The sequence below is a fragment of the Zonotrichia leucophrys genome, chromosome 7, assembly GCF_028769735.1.
Source record: "Zonotrichia leucophrys gambelii isolate GWCS_2022_RI chromosome 7, RI_Zleu_2.0, whole genome shotgun sequence".
NCBI lineage: Eukaryota > Metazoa > Chordata > Aves > Passeriformes > Passerellidae > Zonotrichia > Zonotrichia leucophrys.
This window is the reverse complement of record NC_088177.1, coordinates 18,672,294-18,696,906: the sequence shown is the minus strand read 5'-3', so window position 1 is coordinate 18,696,906 and position 24,613 is coordinate 18,672,294. Positions and strand designations below refer to the sequence as shown.

At 40.6% G+C, this 24,613-nt stretch overlaps 1 protein-coding gene across 5 annotated transcripts in view; it reads right to left on the bottom strand.

Annotated features, from left to right (window-relative positions):
* SPATS2L (spermatogenesis associated serine rich 2 like) overlaps nucleotides 1-24,613 on the bottom strand; it is a 75,282-nt gene that overhangs the window by 36,799 nt on the left and 13,870 nt on the right. For 3 of the 5 annotated variants that reach the window (XM_064717758.1, XM_064717759.1, XM_064717760.1), the window contains exons 2-3: nucleotides 20,523-20,583; nucleotides 2,155-2,218 (exon numbers count right to left, since the gene is read on the bottom strand). In XM_064717758.1, the coding sequence (XP_064573828.1) occupies nucleotides 2,155-2,193 (39 nt within the window). In that variant the 5' untranslated portion in view covers nucleotides 2,194-2,218; nucleotides 20,523-20,583. The remainder of the gene's footprint in view (nucleotides 1-2,154; nucleotides 2,219-20,522; nucleotides 20,584-24,613) is intronic. The other 2 variants (XM_064717761.1, XM_064717762.1) reach the window with 1 other exon arrangement.

Below are 24,613 nucleotides of genomic sequence, written 5' to 3'. Positions count from 1 at the left end.
GGAAAAAAACCCCAAACAACTGCTGCCCCACTGCCAAACAAAAGAACAAACATGCTGAAATCTGCATGGGATTTTCATCACATTTTTATCACAGTGAAACAACCTTCAATGTAAGGAGAAACCTGAGTGCTACTTTTGCAGAAACTTACATGAGTAAGTATCTGTGTGCAGATGTACAGCTCCTTTGGCTTCATGCAAGTCCTAGCAAGATCAAAGTCTTAAGTACATCATGATCTGCAAGCACTAAGGCAGAAGAAAGGGAGAACTGGAAAGGGACTGTATTCTGGTCTGTTCTTTTAAACCAGGCCTGCTTGTATTTACATTGAGGGCAATGGATTTGTGAAGCTCAGCTGAAATATTATATTTATAAACCTTAGTTTTTTTATCCAGAAATATTGCCTCCTAAAAGGTAGGTAAAAGTAAACATTAAACTCACTCTGCTTCAATGTTGTGAGGGATGACTATGGAAGCTCTGTAAGCTAAGTGAGAAAGGGATGTGATTTTTACTCCCTTACCAGCACACTGTAAATATGTATGCTTTTCAAACATGCAAATGAAATCCTCATGTTTCAGCAGTTTATGTGCAAATATTATCCAAGGCAACTCTGCAGGACTTTTTTAAACTTTTTCCCTGTATTTCCAGTGCATCACTCAAAGACTTCTGGAGCTACAGTCACTTCATAGTTACTCGGTTTGTTGCTGCCCATACAGTAAACCAAATACAAGACACCAAAGAGAGCCACTGCAATCCTGTTTTAAAACACAAGGGACTTGCCCTGCAAGCACATGGCACATGGCTCCCTGAGCACAACACCCTCTCAACTGCAGCAGGCTTATGCTGTTTGGTCAGTAACCCTTTATGCATTAAATTAATCTATTTTTTCCAGAATAAAACCCAATGATTTTGCAAAACAATTTCAATTGCTATTAAAGTAAGTTTTGAATTTGGCATAGGGATTTAGTGGCACTAAATACTAATGGAAGATGCAGGAATAAAGAGTGGAGCAATTTATAAAAGAGTGTATTGATTAAATTATTTTCCTGCCTTAAAATGCATATGCTCATAAACATTTGATTTGGGGCACTCCCAGCTGATATTACACTTGGAACACCAGATATCTACCGCAAATAAAACTCCCGTTGCAGCTCTTCATTCTTAAACTTGCAAAAGACAAACACATGATTTATAAAATCCTGCACTTGTAAAACTGACTTAAATAAAAAATTTCAAGCTACACAGTAAATATGTAGAGCTTCAATTGACTTACTGAGTTATATTTTGGGAATTACTGTACTCTAGCAGCAGGGAAAAGAATTCAATGACATTACTTCATGCTACAAAATCATCATGCTACTCCATTTTAAAACCCTGTGCTTTTATTCAGGACTAAGGAAGACATTCAGCACCAAGACAGAAATTCATATTGCCATGCAAATCCTCAAGCACAATGAGCAACACAGATGTTAACACCAAATATAAGGTAAAACCACTGGCATCTGGGCAGTGCAACAGGTAAGGAACTGTTTCCCATAAAGAGAGATAGAGAAATTCTGTAGTTAGATTGTCCCTTCACAATCTGACTGCTGGGAGTCACAGAAGATCTCCTGACCTACCTCACATCCTAATTAGCTTTAGGTCCTCTACTGCTCCTGAAAGGGGGATGAGGCTCTAGCTCTAGCCAAGGATACGGAGAAGGCTCACTCAAGCACATGGAATGCAGTTAAAAGCAGACATACTTTCATAGGAAAAAGTAATCTACTCTTTGCAGGTCCTGCACTTTTAGGAATCACTTTAAATATTACAGGTATAACACTTTTTGGCAGAAAATTATATCTAAAGGGCATGTTTCTTCAATGGTTGCATTTTGTACAGCAGCAATCATCCCAAATTGCTGCTCTCCACAGCATCAGTGGGCACAGGAATTACAAAGGAACAAGAGAACTCTAGCTGACAAAACAGTCTCTCTGCAAAAAAGTAAAAATGCTTCTCACCATGCAAAATTCAGATTAGTCCTATCAATATCTGTGTGTGCACTTCATGCACAGAGTCAATACATTATAAAGTTCAGTATGTAAACAGTGTTGGAAAGAGCAGAAATTAAATAGGTATGCAAATATAATTTTGGTTTGTATTGTACTGTTACTTGAACCTACCTTTTCCTTGATATTTACATGAGAATTGATTTCTGCCATCTTTATTCAGAGGAGAGTAGTGTCTCTGAAATGAGAAAAAAAATCAAAGAGATTAATTTGGAGGTTTTAGTCCCAACCTGTCAAAGCTACACCTGTAATGACTAATTGCACATGCTTACCTGTAAGCATTAGAGAAAAATGAGAACACAATGTCCTGCACAGCAGTTCTCAATCCAGCCAAAGGTAAAGCTAGTACAAATTTCTTACCTTCCCCAGATTAGTTCTGCAAGCACATTTAAAAATGCCTTATAGCTATGACTCTGGATAAAAGGCATACCACACTTCTCCCAGCCATGTCTCCCATACCCTGTTCTGAGGCTATAAAGAGCAGGAGTACCTTAGATGAACTCAACAGCTCCTGTGTTCTCATTCACCAGCATCCTCAATTTTTGCAAAAGAATGTATCAATTAATGCAGTCCTAAAAGGCAGCTAAATGTGCCAGGAGGGTGGGCTGACAAGTGCTGCATGGCTGTTTGTTGTTTGTTTTTAATTCATAACTAATTCAGAAGATTTAGTCACACAGCTCCTACTGAAACTAACAGGGTCGGTAGATTTAAATCTCTAAGTCTTCTCTGAAAACTTGGGCACATGAATGGAATTTGCATATGATTAAGAAATCCGGCAATATGCTTTCTATTTCTAGTCATGTGGCTGGGTAATTGAGAGACACTCTACCACATGATGAAGAGTTAAACACAGGGAAAGGAGTCCCATTGCCTATTCTTGCTTCCATCAAAACCAACTGCCTTTAATTTCACTAAGGAACAGAGCTAAATCTTCACATTTTAAAATTAAATAACATATACCAAGAATTACTGCAAAGACTAAGTCAAATGAAATACAAGTTTGGTTTGGTCTCTCTCTCTAACTCTACTGTACACTGATAAAAAGGTACGGATATATGAGAACGAACCCTTAAGATTGTTTTAAAGTTGGAACAGCTCCTTTTCCCCATTTGAGCACTCGCTATGGACTGACAAGCGTTCCAAAAATTCTTCTAAATCTCTTTTAATGCCCTTAAACAATGCTCCCTCAACTTCTTCTTTGAAACAAAGAAGTTTAGTAGAGCTCAAACTCCAGAAATTAAGCACGTCTCTTGCAGTATTCACTGACAACTTTTAAATCATATAATTAATTTCTGTATGCAGCCATTTTCTAACTAAAGAGATGAGAATTGAGGAAGCATACAGGGAAGAGATAACAGGAAGAAGAAAAAGAAGTTCATTTGAGATTTGGTCTGATGAAGAGCAAAAAGACAAAAGTAACCATTTCCATTACCAGCTATTAAAAAGACATGCTTGAAATAAGTAAGGTTGTTTGTGACATCTCCATCTTACTATACTATGAAGAGATGCTCTATCAGAACTCAAATGCCTTTTACCTGTATTAAGTCAGTGGCCCAAATGCTTAGCCAAGCCTGGAGTGTCACTATGTTGGATAAGCCTCCTTGGCAGCTGGGCCGCTGTGTCCCTGGGAAGCAGACACTGTTACTGTCTGCAGGTATCTCAGAGCGTAAGGCTGCCCTTCCTGCCCCTCCTTACACCCAGAATCAAAGAGCTCAAATTAGTTTTTCTTTGTCAAGCCCACCCAAAGGCTAGAAGCAGAATTAAAAACATCTGGACAGAGCAGGCAGGAAGATCACTCAGAAGGTAAGTTCAGGGCAATTCCGTTTCCAATATTTAGTGTGTTCCAATAACAAAAGAAAGGTGTTGAGAAATGCTTGTAGCCTGTAGTCTCTAGACAACTTTTTTTAATGTACTTCTTGTCTTTTGCTGTCAGCTATTTCTCATGCCAAAGGGGCAAAGAACATGAGATACAGGTGATAAATTTTCCCATGCAGACTGGAAAAGTCAGCTCTAAAGCTACTCTACGTCTTCACCTGCCTTGCTGCTTCTCATAAAAGCATGGCTTCTATCTAGTGACATCAAACCCACGCTGGAGGGGTCCTATTCTCTGTTTAAGGGGTAAGTGTATGGTAAGGATTAGTTAAGGAATCCAACTGTTTTGCTCTTGTATCCAGTACAAAGCAGATTTTGTAATGTTAGAGACAACTGATCAATGCACTCTTGCATACTGATTCAAATACACTTAATCTGATCCAGAACCTCAGAGCAACATTAACAAGAAAAAGTTCATCTGTTCCTGAAGAACCAAGCATAAAACACAGAAACAAGCTCACTAAGGGAGGTAACAAACTCTTCTGGCCTTCAAAGTTTATTAATCTATAAAAACCACTAAGTAATGGGAAAAGATCTTTGTCACTTTAAATCTTCAGGTTCTTTTTCAACATGTGCTATCAATTCTGTACCAAAATTTAAAACTGCATCTTGTATGAAGCAAATTAATCCAAATAATGATACTTTGTGAAACCCTCATGCCTCTCAACTAAGGTTTCTTCAAAGATACTAGCTAAGCAATTCTTGAAATTTAAATTAATTTTGCTGATTAAACCCGACTACTTAGCCAATTCTACTCTTCGTAGCAATGCTCTGACTTGATTTAAAACCAGACATAAAAACTTCATTCAACACCTTGCCAGAATTTGATGTGTCTCTTCTCTGCTGTACACTGCAGGTGTTTCTATGATTATAGCCTTCCACCAATAAATGTGGTGCTGATTCAGCTAGCTTGCAACTGCAAGCTATTTCAAAAAGACCTGGCATACTACACAAAACATACACTTTGCTTCTTTCTTCCTTTCTCTTTTTTCTTTCCCTTTTAAGATAAAGAACTAAGAGGACACCAGCTTTTACAAATGGACCCATTTCTCTGTACTTCACATACTTCATTAATATGCATTTTACAACTGTCAACATGAAGATGCTAAAACTGAGTTGGAGCTATTTTTCATTCACCTTCTCCAAGGACAGATAATTGAAATAACATTTATAAAACACTTGCTCGTTTATATAACTCAGTCCAGCACTGCTTGTTACATAAAATACAGATGATACATTAAAAAGAAAATGTCAATGCTGCACTAATTTTTAAAAGCATCATCCTTTATGGCTATACTTAATAGCTAACAAATTTAAATTTCTCACTGTAGCACCAACTGATTTATTGACTTAACTAGTGTTTTTGCTCTGGTGTTATTTTAATCTCAGTGTTTAACAATTACTTCGTTTCTGTGGCAAAAGACTACAGCATATCCATAATTTTATGAACAAAATAGTCCACTGAAGTTTTATCTCCAGTCCTCAATATCTCCTTATCTTCTTGTCCTCAGTTCTTCAGCAAAGCTTCTTTCTGTGCAAGTTGTGGAACATCAAAATAGGACCCTCAGCTGAGCCCAAAAGGGACCTAAAGCCAATGGGAAACAGTACTTTACATGTTGCCAACAGCATGCAGACAAAAGAATGTTTGGACAAAGATCCCTGATAGAAAATTTTCTGCACTGGCCAAGCTTAAGTTAATACAAGTACTAAATTTAAAACACAGAAAACATACTGTATATGAGAGATTCTCAGCTTGAATGTCAGCTTACATGCTTTGTCTTTCTCCACATCTCCTGCTTGCATTTTTGCTCCTGAAATGTCATTGCAAATCATGCCAAAAAACTTCCAAGAAAAAAAATTTATGAAAGAAAATCCCAACAAACTACAAAATCCCTTCTATAAATGGGTCATTAATTTCTGCTATAAATTTCCAAATGCATTACCTGCAGCAGGAGATCACTCTCAGTTTCTCATTACATCCTGACCTCAAACACTGACAGGGTGTTTTTTCTAAAGCTATTACACACACCCAAATGAGACATTTCACTTGCCTTGCAAAATGAAGCATTTCAATTGCATTCAAGGGAATGCTTCAGAGAAGACTGGACTACTTTTGGCAGATTTTTACTTCTCTCCCCTACCAAATGAAGCAATTTGTATTTGTCTATGCAGTTTAAGCTACCATGAACCTGAACCAGGGCATCTATGGCGCTGGCACCTACTCTGTCCTGCTGACCTTAACTGTAAGCAGCAACGTTACAGGCAGACAGTTACAGGAACGGCCTTTAACCACTGCACAAAAACATGTCAAAGCTCACCTGACACAGCCTAAGCTATGTGCCTGCTGCCTCAGCCTTCACAGAAGATTCCTTCCTGTCTCCAAGCAGCAGTGAAACCCCACTGCTGCTGTGCTGAGCTTCCAAAGAATGCCCACCACCTTCCCACTGGTACCAGCATCAGAGGTGTTTGGCCCACAGACACCTTCCAGCCAGCCAGACTCAGGTAATGCTGACAAACATTCCATTCTATACAACATTATGGATGGGGGGGATTGCCTGCATCTCAAGCATCAAAGAATCACAACAACTACTCTGTGTCTTGCCACTGCTGCAAAACCAGGCACATTTAAATTTCACACTTTAAAACTCCGTCAGGTGCTACCCACTTCTAACAACAACAACAACAACAACAAAATCTTCTTGCAAATACAGAGAGTGGAAAAGTAGTCTATAAAAACATGAGGGCTGCCAGAAAGACACAATTTGTGAAAATACCCAGTCACAGTAAAGTCTATCAGAGTAGAGACTGTGTGTGATACCTGCTGTACCACTTCTGACATCTGAAAATACAACTTTGGAAAGGGGGATCAGAGAACTCCCCATTAAACAGCACCTAATAATCTGGTGTTGGGAGGATTTCCCATCTGTAGGCTTATGGATGAATGCTTTCCTACACCCCAAAAAAGGTCTTAGTTCCTCATCTGCCCACTGCAACTGTTTCCTTTTATAAGGAAACACTACCCCAGCAAACCAAGAATTTCAGGTCTAACTGACTTGACCCTTGCCAATGCTTCCCTAATCCCAGTCACTGAGTGAGCTTTGTCTATTAAGAGAGAAACTTGAGTTGATAAATTTGTCCCTCAAACTTTTTCATGAAGTAGAACAGCATCAGAATATGAATTTTAATTATTTTCTATTTTTAATTACAGATAATTTTCTCATTTCCAAATAGTTCAGTCAAAATCCCCCAGCTCCTAAAAGCTAGACAGGTATGGGCAGAACAAAGGAATCACAATTTTATAGAAACTTCAAAATAAAACAAAAAAAAAAAAAAAAAGCTAAGTACCTGTGCAGGTTTTGGCTGGGATTTAGTTAATTTTCTTCACAGTAGCTCTAACACAGGGATGTTGTAGATACTGCCAGCATTTCTTACACAGCATTAAAACCTTTTCTGCCCCTCACCCCATCCCAGCAGCAAGGAGTCTGAGGGGCACAAGAAATTGGGAGGGGACAGAGCAGGGACAGCTGAGCAAAGGGATATTCCATATCATATGATGTCAGGCTCAGCATACAAAGCTCTGCCACTCAAAGCTCACTCCCATGGGGAGGCAGTGAATGAGCAGCTGTGTGGTGCTTAGTTGCTGGCTGGGATTAAACCATGGCAGTATCTAATGAGATTGTAGCAGCCTGCACTATGCTTTCATCTTCTCTATTTCTACCTTCTCTACAGAATTACATCTCATTTTCAAATAAGATTCCTATCCATCCATATATATTATATTACACTGTCTTGCCTGCAGACTTCCACATGGTCTAGGTAAAACCAAAACCAGCAGAATCAGAGACACATGGCCTCCATTGCACATTTCACTGTTTCTCATTATAAAGAAATGCTACTAGAAAACTGCAGGCACATGAAGCCTGAGATGAACACAATTTTTCTGAAGCAGTTTTAAGCTAATATTGTTGCACCAGAAAGACTGAAAAAAAACTGAGGGGGAGATTCCAAAATTCAAGCATTTCAGAAAGGAATTATTTTGGTTTTCTTTCAGATCTTATTTAAATAGAAGAAAAAATTAATTAGGTCAAATGGGCAAACATCAGCATGCCACTGTGTGTAAAGCTACAAGAAATACCAAGATTCAGATATTTGTCTTCAGTATCTTGAGATCAGCAATGGGTATGATTTTCTATTTGCTGTAGTCTCCCGTCTAAAGACAAACATAATAATTAAATGCATAAACATAACCAGAGTCAGGAGCGCCCAGAACACATTAACAAGTATCCTCACAGCTCTCCTTTGAGTCTTTTGTGGCACTAGGAATGAACACATCTAGTAAAAACAACATAAAATGTTATAAATACAGAACTGGTGTTCTCCAGTACTGTTTTATATCTTTCTAATGACTGCATGTAGAAGTTTTCTATGCACACCATCATTTGGTATTTCCTGGTTTTTGGAAGTCTGAGATTAGCCACTTCAGACTAGTTAAACACCCCAGATAAGTTTCATGACATCTGAGGGCTTTAAAATCCTTTCCTTTAAATGCCTGCATAAAGATATGTATGGAAGTGCACAAACATTCCAGAATATTCCTCATTTGCAGAGTCCAGTCCCGCTACTGTCCCCGGTCACGCTTGTCTCAATCACAGAATGCAGCTGTTGCCTCTGCATTCTCCCTCCTGCTCAGCTACTGCAGCCAGACTCTGCTGGTCACCACACTGTGTCTGAAACCCATTGGCTGCAGATCTGAAAACAGGATGCAGGAAATAAAGCATCTCACTGATTCCACATGTAGCTCTGGAGTCCTAGAGAAAGGAGGCTTATGCTCCTCCATTGTTTATCACCTTCTCCTGAGGATTTCTGAAATGTCTGACTACACAGTCTGAGGAAGAAGCAGATGTCTCAGATCTACAGGTTTGCAGGCTGCTTGCTTGCAAATGGGGAGTAAGGGTAAAGGTTTGGAAAATGTGCAGTGGCACATCAGAACTCAATTATGCTACTTAACACTATAAAGTCCATATCTGAGAGAACACAGACCTATCTGCTAAAAATAAAAAAGGGACAAAGGTGAGAGTGGGATATGTGAGGAAGGACAGACCTTAGCACCTGGCTCAGCATCCTTCTGTCTCCTATCCTCCTCAGAATTCTGCCAAGGGCAGGAATGGCTCTAAGCAGGTACCACAGACACACTGCCATGTCCAGTCAGTGTTGCAATCAAACAGTTAGGCATCAGTAAGTTCTGTACCTCATTCTGATAAAACCCATTGCTCTTTGACCTTGTTAGGTTCTCCCCCTCCTAAGCAGAGATGGTACCATCCATGTAACCCAGGGAGAGCCTGTGCTTCTCCCCTCTTGTCAGCTGACTTGCTTCCCTCTCCCAGCTCCAGTGTGTGAGAAGCCAGCCCACTGCTTATGTGGGCAGCACAGGCATTAGTGTTTTCACAGAGATGTGGTGCGTGAGGGGTCCTCAGGTCCTCCCTGCACTTGGTGTTGCAGCTCCATTATATGAGAATCCTGCAGAGGAATGCTCTAGCCCTTAACAAGGTCACAATAAGAGTGGGTCAAAAGAAAGCTACTGACTGGCATCTCTCCCAACTCCATTAATATTTCATCCAAACAGTTTACAAGTATTCAGTGACATAACCACATCTTTTGATACTGACATCACAAAAGATTCTGGCTGTATTTTCTATCACTGGTCACCCCTGGTTATAAGCAAGGCAGCTAGCAAAACCTCTTCCTGTACAGCCTTTGAATCCTGGCTCTGTCCTATCCAAGTGAAGCTCTTCTTTAACACAAGCTTCAGTGTGGCTTCCCCAGAGACTGGTGTCACTGTGTGAGCTGGTGCTCCCTCATGACAGGTGACTGACACCCTCAAACAGTGACCACCAGTTACACTGTTACAGACTACCAGTTACATACAGGGACCTGGAGGTGTAACAACCAATCCTACCTCTGTAGAATACAGCTTGGGCTAAAAAGGATCCAAACCAGTAGTTTATATGAAGGTCATTAATGCCATCCTGCATCTGAGCAATGGAGAGCAATTTAAAAAGCACATAAAGAAAGGTCAGCTCTGCATTATTTACAGCAACTTACTAGAATGAAGAACAGAGCTGCAGAAGGGGACACATGCAAATCCTGTGTAGAGCTATGTTTCCATTGTTTCAACAGATAGGTACCAGTGCAAAGTAAATACTCTGTAACTGCTGACATATACACTCACACATATATATATATGTGTGGGTGTATATACATACATACATATATATATATATATATATAAAAACTTCCCCAAAACACATGTGGCAGTACACCTCTTAAACAAAACCTAGGAATTCAAATTCAAAAAAATATCAAATTTCTGGAAAGGAGTCTTGCACAGCAGCAGGCTTTTCCATGAAAGGATATTTTACAGGATAGAAGAGTAATTTTCTAATGAACATTCAGGGGACTTAGGCACAACTTCTGAAAATTCCTCCCATCCTCTTTCCATACTGATTAGGAGCCAAACACTTATTTTCAAGCCAGATCCTTTCTAAAATTGCATAACTTGCCATGTGAAGCAGAGTCGGTAATCTAAAGCCAACATTTTTCCACCTAAATTAATGTATAAATCATGTGTTTGAAGTCCCTATCCAGCTGGTTTTGTCACCTGAACAGCTATCAAATATACTGCTAAAAGTCTGAGTGGTCAAATGCACATGTAATTCTAAACTGAGGTGACAGCACTTCCTTTGCTCTTCTTTTTGACCCATCCAATTTACACCACACATTTACCAGAGAACGGAACGCTCAGCAACACCAACTCTACTCCACATCAAGAAGCTCTAGTGAACTACAAAAATACCAGAAGGCTGAAATAGTATAAGCCAGAAATTCTCGTAACAATTTTTCATTTCATGGTAGGAAATTATCGACTCATTAAAATCCTTCGGAAATTTTGGAAAAAACGAGGAGTCTTGTTCTAGAAATGTTTATACAAAGAACATGAAATAGCTCAAATAGAAGAGACAGAAAAAACTCATCTCAGCAGCCCAGTGACAAGAGAAAGCCTCCAGCCCACTGAAGATCTAGTATCTGTTCCAAACCTGCCTGCTGCTGTACCAGAAGAGTACTTTAACCCCTAGGCCATTCTTAAAAGCAAAGGATTTTCTCTAAATAGTTTTCCTATTTCCCTCCAACACATCTATGAGCCTCCTAGAACCAGGTAAGAGCCAGCAAAGGCATATCTCCACTCCAGACCTCCAAAGGCAGGAAACTCAGCATCACTGTATAGCTACCACAACTACCCAGTGGCTGCTCAGGATAAAATATCCACTTGCTGGCTTCTGATGCTCACCAGTTCAGGGACTGCATGCAGGGGCTCCATACCCTCCCCACTCTGCAGGACAATGCTGCTGGAAGCCTAGAGCCTGTGTTCTGCTGGCTGGCATCCTAAAGGAACATCTGCAGAGCATCACTGTGATTCAGCATAATCTGAATTCCTGGTTTTACTATGTATATCATACTAGGAGAGCTGAGCCCAACTGACAATAGATGAATTCAGCTACATGGTCAGTAAACAGTTTTCTCTGATAGGCAGGAGGAAGGGATGGTGGTTCTGGAAAAAAAAAAATCAGACTGAGAAAACTCACTTTCCACAGTAAGACTTGCCAAAATAAACATTAGCCTCTTGCTCCTCCTCAAACGCCTCAAAATATCTTCCTAAACATACAGATAAAGAGCAGTGAAATAGCAAAAACCAATCCACTCCAATTCTACATCTGCATGACCCTCCTGCAAAACAACAGAAGAGGTTAATTTTCAGTTTTTACAAACGAGGTATTATCTCCCAAGCTGTTCTTGCCAGGGACCTGAGCTATTAAGCCATTTACGCTGGCTCCTATTTCAGCTCAGAACCGGGTGCCAAGAGACAGCGCTGGCTCATTTGCTTTTGCGGCTGCCCAAATGTGGACTGCTACAAGGGCACAGCATGGGAATGCTAACAGGCAAGGATGGAAAGTGGGAGCACCACTCGCCTCAATCACAGTGTTTTCTCTAAACAGTAAGAGCAGAAGTAAAAAAGCGAATGTTAGGAAGTACACAATTTCACACCTGTTTTGGACATCATTAATTATCACAAGGAATCAAACTTCTACCAGCAGGCTGGCAGAGTATAGTAAATTTTCAAGGCTGGAATAAACCTCAAGTTCAAAGATAATCTGATTTCTGGAGCTATTCTGATTTCAGCCTTCTTTCTATTAAGTATTCAAAGTCCACATCACCTTTCTTTCTTGCTCAGACATCTCTGAAGAACCAGTTGACTGTTGTTAGATGTGCAAGGCTGGCTCTCAGCAAATATAATCCTTTGAATTCAAAGAGCTACATGGACTTGAACCAGCTGCTTGCTGGTCCCACAGGAGCCCCTCCAGCTGCAGACAGAGAAGTCAGCAGAGCTGCCCTGACCAAGCGCACCAGGAAGCACCACAGTCATGATGAACTGACAAGTTTACAGTGAGTTTGGGGAAAGGAAGCATTTTACCAGAGCTCTGAAAGTGCTCTCTGAATAAAGGGCTTCTGAAGGGAGCTGATAAGTCCAGGTGCTCAACTGGAGGCATGACAGACCTGAAGAAGCCTTAGTGTGGTGAGACCTCAGGTAAATAACATATATTCAAAGTATAAGTAAGCATACTTTATGAGTCAGTGAGGTTATGTATATGCTTGAAGGTAAACACCTGATTTAAATGTGGCAAAGCAGTCTGAACCTTCCAAAACCAAACACTGAAATTAAATGCAGTCTTTCATTTTCTATAACCAAGTCACCTCATATAGCTCCTTTGAAGAAGATGCAAATTTTTCCTTGAACAGTATTTAAATTATTATATCTTATGTACATATGTACACATACAAAATATATGTACATAAAAGCTCTAACAAATGTTTACAAGTTTCTCTAGTAAAATCACCTGATGTATATCCACAATGAACAGACACAGGCCCAGCATCACTCCCATATTAACAGTACCTGTAGAATCACACACTACACTGTTTTCACCACTGACATTTTGATATTCTCAGATTTACAACACATAACAGTCTTCCTCTCCTCCCCCACCTTCCTACTGCTGAGGAAAACATTGATTTTCTAATGTTAACAAAAAGTATTCCTGGAAACAACAACAAAAGCACATAAATAAGTTAACCAATAATTGCTTATTGTTTCATACAGTCCTTCAACCTAATTGCTATTACACATGAATAAGCAGCTATTAGAGCATTCACTGGACTATGAACTGCACTTTTTAGAGGTAAAACCCAAAGGAAACCCATAAATTTTTTAACTGAAACCCACACTACCTAGCAACGTCAACATTAATTGCAAAAGTACAGTCAATCAATGCAGACTGCATACTGCCAAAAATATGCAAAAGTGCCTTAACCAGTCCCCCCTTTCATACCCTCCCCAGCAGAAAAGGGACAATCTCAAAAACTTTTCTGTTTCTGAAGGTCAACAGCATATGAAATGTTGCTGAAATGCATGAACTGAGGTCCCTGTTTAGACAGATATATTAAGATTTTGGATTTTTTTTTTTAAATTACAGGTTTTTTTAACTTGGAAAGGACAACCCAGAGATAAAGCTGACTAGCTGCAACATATGGACAGCAAATGGAGTAATTTTATTAACAGAATAAAAAGAAGATATTTTATTTATTGAGGAAAATTTTCAAGAAAATAAAAGTATGTATTATTGTAAGGTGTTTTTCTCAAAGCCAGGTAAGCTCACTTACACTGTATAGCACAGATACACATTCTAGAGCATCTTTCAGCTCATTTGCTTGTCTCTATTCACCATAAATGATCTATTTTTGGCATGCCAGAATCCATGAAATGATAAAATCTGTGGGCAAACCTTTACTTTGCATCTGTCCAGAATTTCTGAAGATGAACCTTTAACACAGCTTTGGAGGATAAGATAAAATACTACTTGCTGCACAGAATTCAGTGTTCAAGAGTTAAGCTTTAACTTGTAGTTATCACTGCAGGCCCTACCAGCTGAAACTCTCAGCGTGCTAAAGGATGCCAAACCCACTTTACTTGGGCAAACATGGATACCAGCAGGTTTCAGATACTGGATTGGGTTTGTGTGACAATGTTTTGATAGTGGAGGGGTTACAGGCTTGGCTTCTGTGAGAAACTGCCAGAAGTTTCCCTCGTGTCCGATAGAGTCAATGCCAGTCAGCTTCAAGATGCACCTGCCAATGGCCAAGGTCAATCCCACCAGCAACCACGGCAGTGCCTCTGGAATAACAGTTAAGAAGGGCAGGGTGAAAAAAGCTGTGCAGCAGCAGTTGCAGGTGAAGGGAGGACTAAGAAAGACTATGCAAAAGGAACAGCTCTGCACACACCAAGATCAGTAGAGAAGGAGGGGCACGAGGTTCCGCAGGCACTAGAGCTGAGATTCCCCAGCAGCTCGTGGAGGACACCACACTGGAGCAAGTGGATGCCTGAAGAAGGCTGTATCCCTGTGGGAAGCCCTCACTGGAACATGCTCCTGGCAGTGACCTGTGGACCCTTGGAAAGAGAAGCCCATGCCAGAGCAAGTTTGCTGGTAGGACTTGTGATGCCACAGGGGGCTCACGCTGGAGCAGGCTGTGCCTGAAGGACTGCACCCCACGGGAAGGGACCCTTGCTGGTGCAGTACAGGAATCCACACTGGTGCAGTTTGTGAAGAACTGTAGCTCGTGAGAAGCCCCCTGTTAGAGAGCTTCACACAGGGCTATGTTCCCTGGCAGGGACCCCACACTAGAGCAAGGGAAGAGTGTGGGGAATCCTTCCCCTGAGGAACAAGGATCAGCAGATGCAATGGGCAATGAACTGACCATGACCCACATTACCCACCCACCAGCACTGCTCTGGAGAGGGGTTAGAGAAATTGGGAGTAAAGTTAAGCTGAGAAGAAGGGAGGGCTGAGGGGAAAGCGTTTTTTCAAAATTTAGGGGTTTTTTTCTCTTTATCTTCCTTTTATTGACTGGTAACAAATTAAGCTAATTTATCCAAGTCTGGTCTGTTTTGCCTGTGATGGTAATGGCTGAGTGATCTGTCCCTGTCCTCCTGACCCACGAGTCCTTTGTTATGTTTTCTCTCTCCTACCCAGCTGAGGAGAGGAGGGACAGAGAGGCTTTGGTGGGCACCTGGTATCCAGCCAGGGTCAATCCACCAGAAGCACACAAAAAAGCACGTTTTCTATGGGAATCTCAAAATTGCTTTAACTGCTATGTCTCTCTTCTCACTGCTGTTAATTACCAACATTACAACAGCACTGACAAGCTCTTATGTATTGCACGTAGGCACTATCAAAATCCCCAGGCTGGTTAACAGTTACCACACTGAGCAAGCCAAAGTCTCAGCAAGTCAAACACCCAGTATCTCAACTTGCTCTAATCATCCTGTCAGCAGTAAGATCTGCAACTGCCAGACAATAAACTGAGCTAGCTAGGAATTTCCCAATCAAATGGGTTTTGTTGGGGTTTGGTGAAGCTGCTTCAGCATAGCCAAAACATTTCTCAAGCACCAGCTAAGCAAGGGTTCCCCAATCCCTGTTAGCTAGCTATCCTTTCCCAAAAAGCCCAAATCACAGCAAAACTTGAGATAAGCAAAGTTCAGCTTAACAAAGCAGGAAGTTACTGTGGCTTGTGCAGACACAGAAGAGCTGATCACAGCATTTATTATCAAGTAAAGCGCTGTATCAGTCACGCCTTTCCTTCATTATTCTACAGCCTCACCAAGTAAAGGCAGAGGTAACTCCTGAACAGCTAGTCCTTTACAAATTGTCTGACTGTATTTTCATGAAGCCATTCACAAAGTTATCAACTTCATTCATAATGAGCAGTCCTGGCAGTCACTCATACATATTTCTTACTGTAGACAAAAACACAGAGCTGCCACAAATTCACATCTCCAATTTAGCCACACACCAAAACAAGCAGGGCTGGCTCTGCAGGGAGCAGACATGAGATGTGACTGCATTCTGTGGTTAACAGAGCTCTGTCGCTGGCATCCACAGAACCAAGGACTTTGGATGAAGAGAGCTGGATTCATAGTTGCTCAATATTTGGACTCTCCAATAATGGAGGACAAAAAAAAAGACCCATATATGAGACACAATTTACACAGGATGAGATTCAGCTCCATTGGCTGTCTTCCTTAAACATGAAATTTACTTGCCAATAACACTGACACATTGCCAAGACCTGAACTTTCTGTATCACTATTTTTCCATGGGTTCTGCTCATTAACTGAGTTCAGACAGCCTAGCCACCTTGCTCACAGTCAGAGCACAGCAACAGGGAATGCTTTGGCTCTTTTTAAACTGCCTGAACTGTGCAGTTGGAGAAAAATACAAGAACTCTTTCACCACTTTATCCCCACATACACCTCGCTTTTGGACAGGGCACAAATTACTGCCTTGATCCTCCCTTGTAGCAGAATACACACTCCATCCTAGTAGCCCCAGAGAACATTTCTTCCTTTGCTATTGAAAACAAAGATTTCCATAATTCTTCCAACCTGCTCCAACTCCTGCTCCATAGAGGGAACAAAAAATGAAGTTATCACTGGCAAAGAAAAACTACCTGCTCGAATCATAAACTTTACAGCTGAACTATTTCAAAACATACTGGAGGGGGGCAATTCTATTTTGCCTTCAGTGTGGGCTGCCCTTTATGAATATGTTCACTCTTCTCCACCATACAAGGAAAGTTTCATTGAAGTCAGGGCTTCAATGTTAAAAAGGCATGAGAAATTGCACAGAACTTTTTATGAAGGCACTGAAGTCTCGGTTTCACTGTGCTTACTGCATGATCAACCAAATCCCATAATGTCATCTCTCTCCTGGAATGCCAGCATTGACTGACAAACCTAGTAAGAGGTTTGGAGGTGGCTGCCTTGAACTCTGACATTTAGACCGGTCACACTGCTACCCATTTGTGTATGCTTTGTGATGTTTCTCACTACCAGGAACAAATACTTATCTCTCTTGACATTAACAAGTAGAATAAAGAAGTGCCACCAATAACAAAGCAGGCCAAATACCCTAAAAATAAACAATCAATTCAAGAACTCGAGAGTCTCCTTTAATCTCAATTATTTTCTCTAAAAAAATCTGTGAAAGCTCAACTTGCTTTCAGTTTCAGACTTTGATATTGATCAAAGTAATCAGAGAGTTCTAATCTCAATTACCTGAACTCTTTGCATCACATAGCTGCCAGTTATTTTTCACTGACAGCAGCATACATAACCAAAAGGTGCTGCAGGGAAGAACAGGGCCATTCACTGATTTTTTTTCAGAAGTGAACTAAGATTTCATTCCTACTTAAAATCTTTTAATTTTTAGTTTTTCCATTTCTTATGATGAGCCCATAAGTCTAATTCTTAATGTTTCAATTTTGAAAGCATTTTATTGGTCCAGTCTCATGATAAATAAGACTCACAGAGCTGATTATTTTAAGGCACAGAATTTTATATACTTACACAGACAGCAACAAGATGCACCTATGGGCAATTAGAGAATTACCCATTTCTGACATAGGTCTGATGTTCACACTGGGTTAAATTTCTCCAGAACTGTTCTTGCAGGACAGAGTCAGCTTGAATTTGCAAACACTATTCAGACAAGCACTTAAGTGCTACTGAATTTCCTGAAACAACTTTTTTTTACACAATTTTCAGTGAAAAATGAACTTCAGCAAATTCTTAAGTATTTTTGAACTGTTTCAGAAATGTCCATGATTCTAATGAAAATTTCACATCTGCACATACAAGAAAACATTTTTAATGAAGAATACTCTGTTCTTAAGATGTTACAAAAGGATTTTGTTCTTCTGATAATTCCTTTCTCAGTACTATATTAAAAAGTAAGTAAAAAAAGTAGTATGATTTGGGTTGTGGTGGGTCTGACTGGGATGGAGTCAACGTTCCTCACAGCAGCCCTCACAGTGCTGGGTTCTGGCTCTGTGGCTCCAGCAGTGCTGACAACACACCAGTGTTTTGGCTATTGCTGAGCTCTGCTTGCACAGTGTCAAGGCCACCTCTGCTTCCCACTACACCCCCACAGCCAGGCTGAGGGTGGGCAAGACACTGGGATGGGACACAGCTGGGACAGCTGACTCAGTGACCTGAGGGATATTTCATGTGATGTATTCTCAAGATCATAAATAAAAATTGGGATAAAGGAACAAAAGGATATTTTTCTTTTCAAGCAAATTTTTTGGCTGTTGTTTGGAGACTGGTTGGGTATCAGTCTGCCATCACCTGGTGTGCCCTCTCCCTTGCTCTGCTTCTTTTTCAACCCCTGAGCCCCTGAGCTTTTCTTCACCTATTAAATGTTTTTTTTTAACTCAACTCAGGGGTTGTCTTTTGTTCTCCCATCTTCTCCTCCACCCTCCTGTGGAGAGCTGCTGCAGGGAGTTAGGAACTGTGTAGGTGCCTGGCTGCTGGCCAGGGTGAACCTACCACAGCAAGTAACATTGAAAACCCATCCCAGATTGGTGTACTCTCTTCTCAGATTCTGATCCAGAACTTGCCCCAGTATTCAGTGTATACAAAAACTCTATTTCTCTAGACACTTGTAAGGGCACTTTACCTCCATATATCTGAGCTGAGTATAATCCTCACCCCAGCTCTACAATCTGAGGAAGCATTTGTTATTCTCATTCTGCTGAAAGGTAAAGAAGTGGAGGGAACTATAGGAAAAGATTTTCAGAGCTGATTAAAAATTTTGGCCTCACTTGCAAAAAGAACATTTACACACAGCTATCTTTTAGTAGCAACATGAAGGCTTCTCAGAGCTGAAAAACAATCTCTTTGCAAGTTTAAGATCTTTACTGACCTCCCTTATTACTACCCCTCCAAGTACAAGACTCACAAATATGGATCTTTACTAACAAGCCAGTAAGTTTCCTTATTCTCAGGGTGACAAGGCATCATTCTGGTGTGAAAGACCAAGTGCAGCTGAAAAACCAGCATCTTTCCCAGAAATCACTGCTTCTGAGAAATGTCTGTGCTGTGTAACACTGCTGACAAGGGTGGAGATGCTTCCAAGAGATCTCGTTCTCTAGGCAGCCCATCTGTTTCTGACAGCTCAACTTCTGGTCAGCAACTGACCCAATGAGTCACTCTGCTTGTACTGTACAGAGCTCAGAGCCAGACAAGCAATATTTCATCATGTACTTGGCCACACTTGTGATCAGCAGATGCCGCAGAACCACTTTGGGCACGTATCTTTTTCTTCTTTCCTTTGAGGAAGTCACACAGCTCACCACTACGGAGTTCAGTACGCTGAATTATTAACTACCACATTGACTCCATTCAGCCACTCCCTGTGAGCTTTCCACTACCAAAAGCTTTGAAACTTTGCCATGTGGCAATTCTGTGTAAAAAGTCTGAAGCAAAAGGGAAATCCTTAAGAAACAGCATAACTACCTCCACCAAAGTAACAGGCTGCATGAAGTGAATAATGGGCAAATGAAATTACTTCTCCTTCCATCTATTTATTTATGGTGCTGAGCATTTCAGAAACTTCAATACATAATCATATTTATCATTCTGACACCCGTGCTTAAGTGCAGGAGTATTGTTATCTCATCTTACAGATTTAAAATTGAGGAATTAAGTGATGCAGTGAAGATTTCTCAGGAAGCCATTCATAGGGGACACAATCCAGGTGTCCTAAGCTGCAAGGAAACTGGAGAACCTTACAGACATTTGAAAAAATTGGTCATCTCTATTAGAATTACACAGAAGGATGAGGTCCTTAAAACTTTAAACTTGTTAGATTGAGGTTTGGAACAGATTTAGCTTATGTTTCTCTGTGTCCAGCATGTTAAAAATCTATCTCCTTTGGACAAAAAGACAAAAGGAATTCCTTGATATGTTCAAACAAATATTATCTCCAAAACAAGTGACAAAACCCATAGAGTTTGGACCTCTAAAATTAGGCAACTGCAGAGCTCCCATTTCTCAGTTTTGTAGTCTACATGTGCATTTAATTTTTTTTTTAATTACTACAATACTACCCTTTCCCACTATCCTCTGAACATCACTTTGGACTATACTTAGTGTGATATGACTTCAGAATATCAGTTCAGCAGAACTTTCAGTTACAAATCATGCTACATCTTCATAGTCATCCAAACAATTACAAAACATGAGGAAATGGTGAGGAGAAGCAGTAGGACCATACAGCATAAGCTGGTTAACTTAATGACAGAGAGGAAGAAGACAAAGGAGAGAATTTTATACAGAATGGTGAGTGACAGACTCTGGAGAAAAAACTGCCCCATCCCTGAGATTGTTCAGGGCCAGGCTAGATGGGGCCCTCAGCAACCTGGTCTACTGTAAGGTGTCCCTGGCTGCAGCAGGAGGCTCAGAACAAGAGGATCTTTAAGGTCCCTCCCTACCCAAGCCACTCTATGATTTACATATGATTCAAGTTCCAGGATAGAACCGCACTGCTCTGGTGAAAGCAGCCCCCAAAGTTCTTGGCTTCTTGTTCTTGCACTGATAGACCTGTAAGCAAAGAAACTTCCTATCTGAATGATCAGCAAAGAAATAAGAAGTATCTTACCACTGCAAATTACTCCAGTTTCTCTTCCTATTTTTCTGTCTTCTCCAAAAGACTGTATCTCCTGCAAAAATAGCTGAAGTTAAAAAAAAACCCAAACAAGTACTTGATTTTTTTCTTAATTTGCTTTACTGTCTTCTTACAGAAGAGTTTTGTGAAAAAAACATCCCTCATTCCTTTACTGCTGTGGTCAACACGTGGGGATGCCCTTACCTGTTTTACAGGGCCTTTCTTTTCTAAGGGTCTATCTCCACTGCCATGAAAGCTCAGGCAATCACCTAAGCTTCGTTGTTAGTCCCATTCCTGACCACAGATACAATTCTCTCCTGAAACAAACCCAGTTTTTAAAGCCTGTATTTTAAGCTCAAACTAGCCAGCACGTTGGATATGCAGAAAGATAAACTTAAGCAATGAAAATTATTTTATCATTAATGCAAGAGAGCAGTAGGTGCAAGTTACAGTAACATAGCAGCTACTAATCCAACCCCTCTGAGCAGCACTAGTGCAGCTCCACGGTGGTCATTCTCCAGAAACAACATTATCATCTCAAGAATACTAACTCAGATGAAACAAAGGGAAACCCAAAGGGTGACACCAGCACTTTGTTCACAATACAAGGTCTTTGCTGATTTACATATAAATTTCAGAGGAATTGTCCCCAAAGTTAAAGACACACAACCACATGGAAAACTGAGTGCCTATTTACATCCATACATGGATGAATGGAAACTGGTCTCCCAATTTCATCAGTGCAGGGAAGTAGTTAAGTTTTGTATTCTCTTGTGTAGTTGTGAGGACAAGGCAGTCATGGTCTCTGACTTACCATGCATGCCAGATAGAAATTATTCCTCTTTGGCAGCTGTTAAGTGAGTTGCACACTGGTCCTTGTTTGCTTTGGAATAAGATCTGTTTAGCAGTCCCTCAGCTAATCCTAAAAGAATATTGCAATGTTTCTGAACATCCTGATTGCTGAAATCAGCCTCTACTAAGCCACTATGACTGGACTGTCTTTACAGACAAATTTTTCCTTCTGTACTACAAAATACTACCTCTGTGTACAGACTAGAAATGTGTGACTGCTGTCATATTTAATTCATTTTATCCTTATTGAAACTACATATTTTGCCACGGCCAAAACAAGTTTTAGACTGCAAAAGTCCTGTCAGCATCACAGATTTTAGTTTAAAGCAAGGCAGAAAGCTCTTAATTGCTTCTGCATCCAAAACAGCCAGATGTTCCCTGAAGCACTTCACCTGGCAAAGGCTCCCACAACAAAGACTCTCTCAGCTTATGTCCCAAAGTCCATTACCATCTTAACACACATTTCTGCATGGCTTGCTGAGTCACAGTTATGTTCAAAATCAAAGGAATGAATAGAGCAATTTAAAATGTGATGCTTCAATGAAGAAATACAAGTAGTCACACATGTCAGTGTTAAAGAGCATTTCTGGGTGTTGGAATCTACACAACAGGCACAGATCCATGAGATGAAGAGAGGGCTAGGAAACCTGATGAGGGAGGCATACCCAATTCCTTGTCTTTGGGCAGAATACCCCAACCAAGCACTGGGCAAGAGGCCTATGTGATGGCCCTACCAGGAGTTTTGTCTTCAGGGCAAGCAAGGGTAAGATTTGGCTGTTCTCTCAAAGGGACACAAAGAAGGGCTGAGAACTCATCCATTTTGTCCAGTGAGCACCTGAATCACAGCAGAGAAGACAGAAATATTCCTCATAGCTACTGCACTTCTTATGTCAACATCCAGACATTGAACTCCTTCCAGTACTGCCTATAGTCTGCAGGAAGTATTTTTAGGATTTAAACACAGCAAATCAGATCACAGACATTATTGCACTGAGGCATCCTAGCAATTCTTTTCCCCTGCATCACATCTCCTGCTAAACCCCAGTTTGGATCTTTTTCAACCCAGGCTACATAGGAGAATCATCTCCAACTTCACTGGAAAACTAAAACCTGAAAAAGTCAAATGGGAAGAGCTTTATAACTTGAAAAAATTGGTTTTTTCCTACGTGAGTTCTTTTGATAATTTTTGTCCTTTGGAACGTGACAAGATTTGAAGAAGAAAGTGACAGATAATGTCAGAATCCCATTTATTGATGTGGTCAAGAAATATCGTCACAGGTATGAAATTAATCAAGCTCAAATTATAATTATTGCCCCTTGAGAGGTATTATTAAAAATTATTTTAAAACACAAAGGAACATAAGCAAAAAATTGAAGTCCAAAGTTGTTCTTTTGCATCGCCATAAAGTAACAAAGCAGATAGCCAACAGCACAATTCTAAACCCTCCCCATTTTACAGTGAACAGTAAAGACTTGTTCTTTCCAACCAAATGAGATATATTACCTTGAAAAAATTAATTAATTCTATAGGACATCTTTCCACAGTTTGATCACCTCTCCTAAATCACCACTTTGTCTTTACTCAATGGTCCATGACATGTTATCAAACACTATGTGGGGAAAAAATGACTCAAGGGCGGAGAAAGGAAATCATGAGTAAAGGTACAACAGTTAAAAGGAAGTTATTTAACTTATGTATCATCACAGATAATACTGTTGCTTAACATGCAAATGTTCAAGTAATTTTCCATTATAATGAAAGGTCAATTCTTGAAGTGACTTTTATTCTTAAACAATGAAAAGATGTTGGAATAGGAAGGCATGCTGTCACTCTGCAGGCCTTACAATGCAGGCTGAAGAACACTGGCCCATATTCCTCTGTGGCAGATCCATGGCTGATGAAAGCCATGTGCGAGGAGATTACATGATACCCCCTCACAGAACCTTCAGCACACTGTCCTCCTCTGCACAGTATGAGAGGGAAAAAGCAGAGCTACAGGTATCACATCACCAAACTGCACATGCAGCAGAGCTCGGTGACAAACAACGGCACCAAAACCAACATAGGCCCAAACACCTGCCAGGAATCAGCGCTCATCACAGAGCTACAGCCCTGCAGGACGTACAAATAACCCAAGCATTTTAATCCCTCCCCATCTTGAGCTGCGACTCTTTCGGCAGTTCCCTAATCCTAGCATTAATGTGATATGTGACAACAGAAGAACGAGACACGAAGTTTAACTCTAGATCAGAACAGCTATTCATTGTGGCACAGCTCTTAATGAACCTAAATAGCAGAATCAAAGCATGAGCTATATAACACTCTAGACTGGAGTCCTCATCCTACAGGAATCTTTACTCTTCAGATAGTAAAACAAGGCCTTTGGCCCCTTTTCTTCTGATGTCTAACCCTGACTGCAGCCTTAACCTAGGATTTCACAACACGCCCTTCACACAGAAAAGCACAAAAACTCCAACATTGCACTCTTCTAATTCCACTGTATACCCATGAGCCTTCTGGACCCTAAGAGCAAACACAACCTGCAATCCCTCCATCCCCAAGTAAATTTCCTACACAAATAGGATTGGCACACCTGTGCAAAATACTGTGCTAAATACATCTCATATCACCCATAGTGACTATAGCAGCACTGTAATTAACTGGAAGTTGTCAGAGTCTGTTAAGAATAGTTTGTTTGGCTTCTGGTTTGGGATGATTTTCTGCTTATTTTTAAAAAATATTAAAAGCTAAGTTTATAGTGGAATCAGAGGCATATTGAGCTGGGATGAATGGTGATAACACAAGGAAACATTGGACTATAGACAGTTAGCTTTTACTTCAGGATATTTCTTTGGTAAGGCCACTGATGGAACATCTAGGTGAGAAGAAAGTCAGCACAAGGCAGGTGATCTTCTGAATGTTGCTATGAATGACTGCAAAGGCTATTTACAGTCGGCTGGTCCACACACAAAAAAGTGAGATTTTGTTGATGACTATGGCACTTGGGGTTTTTGGCCCTTTTCTGGGTTTTGCTTTTGGCCTAGCTAGTGAGTCACATTTCCCTAACTGCCAATGCAGCTGCTCAGCACATGGAAAGCAAACCTCACTTTCTTTGACAGTGAGACCTTAAGACATCTACCCTTGCAAGCTCAGATGTAGCCAATCAGGGATTCTCCTTGTCTGCCACTGCTACACTTCAACACAGCGGTAAGATCCTGTCAGTATCAGTCAG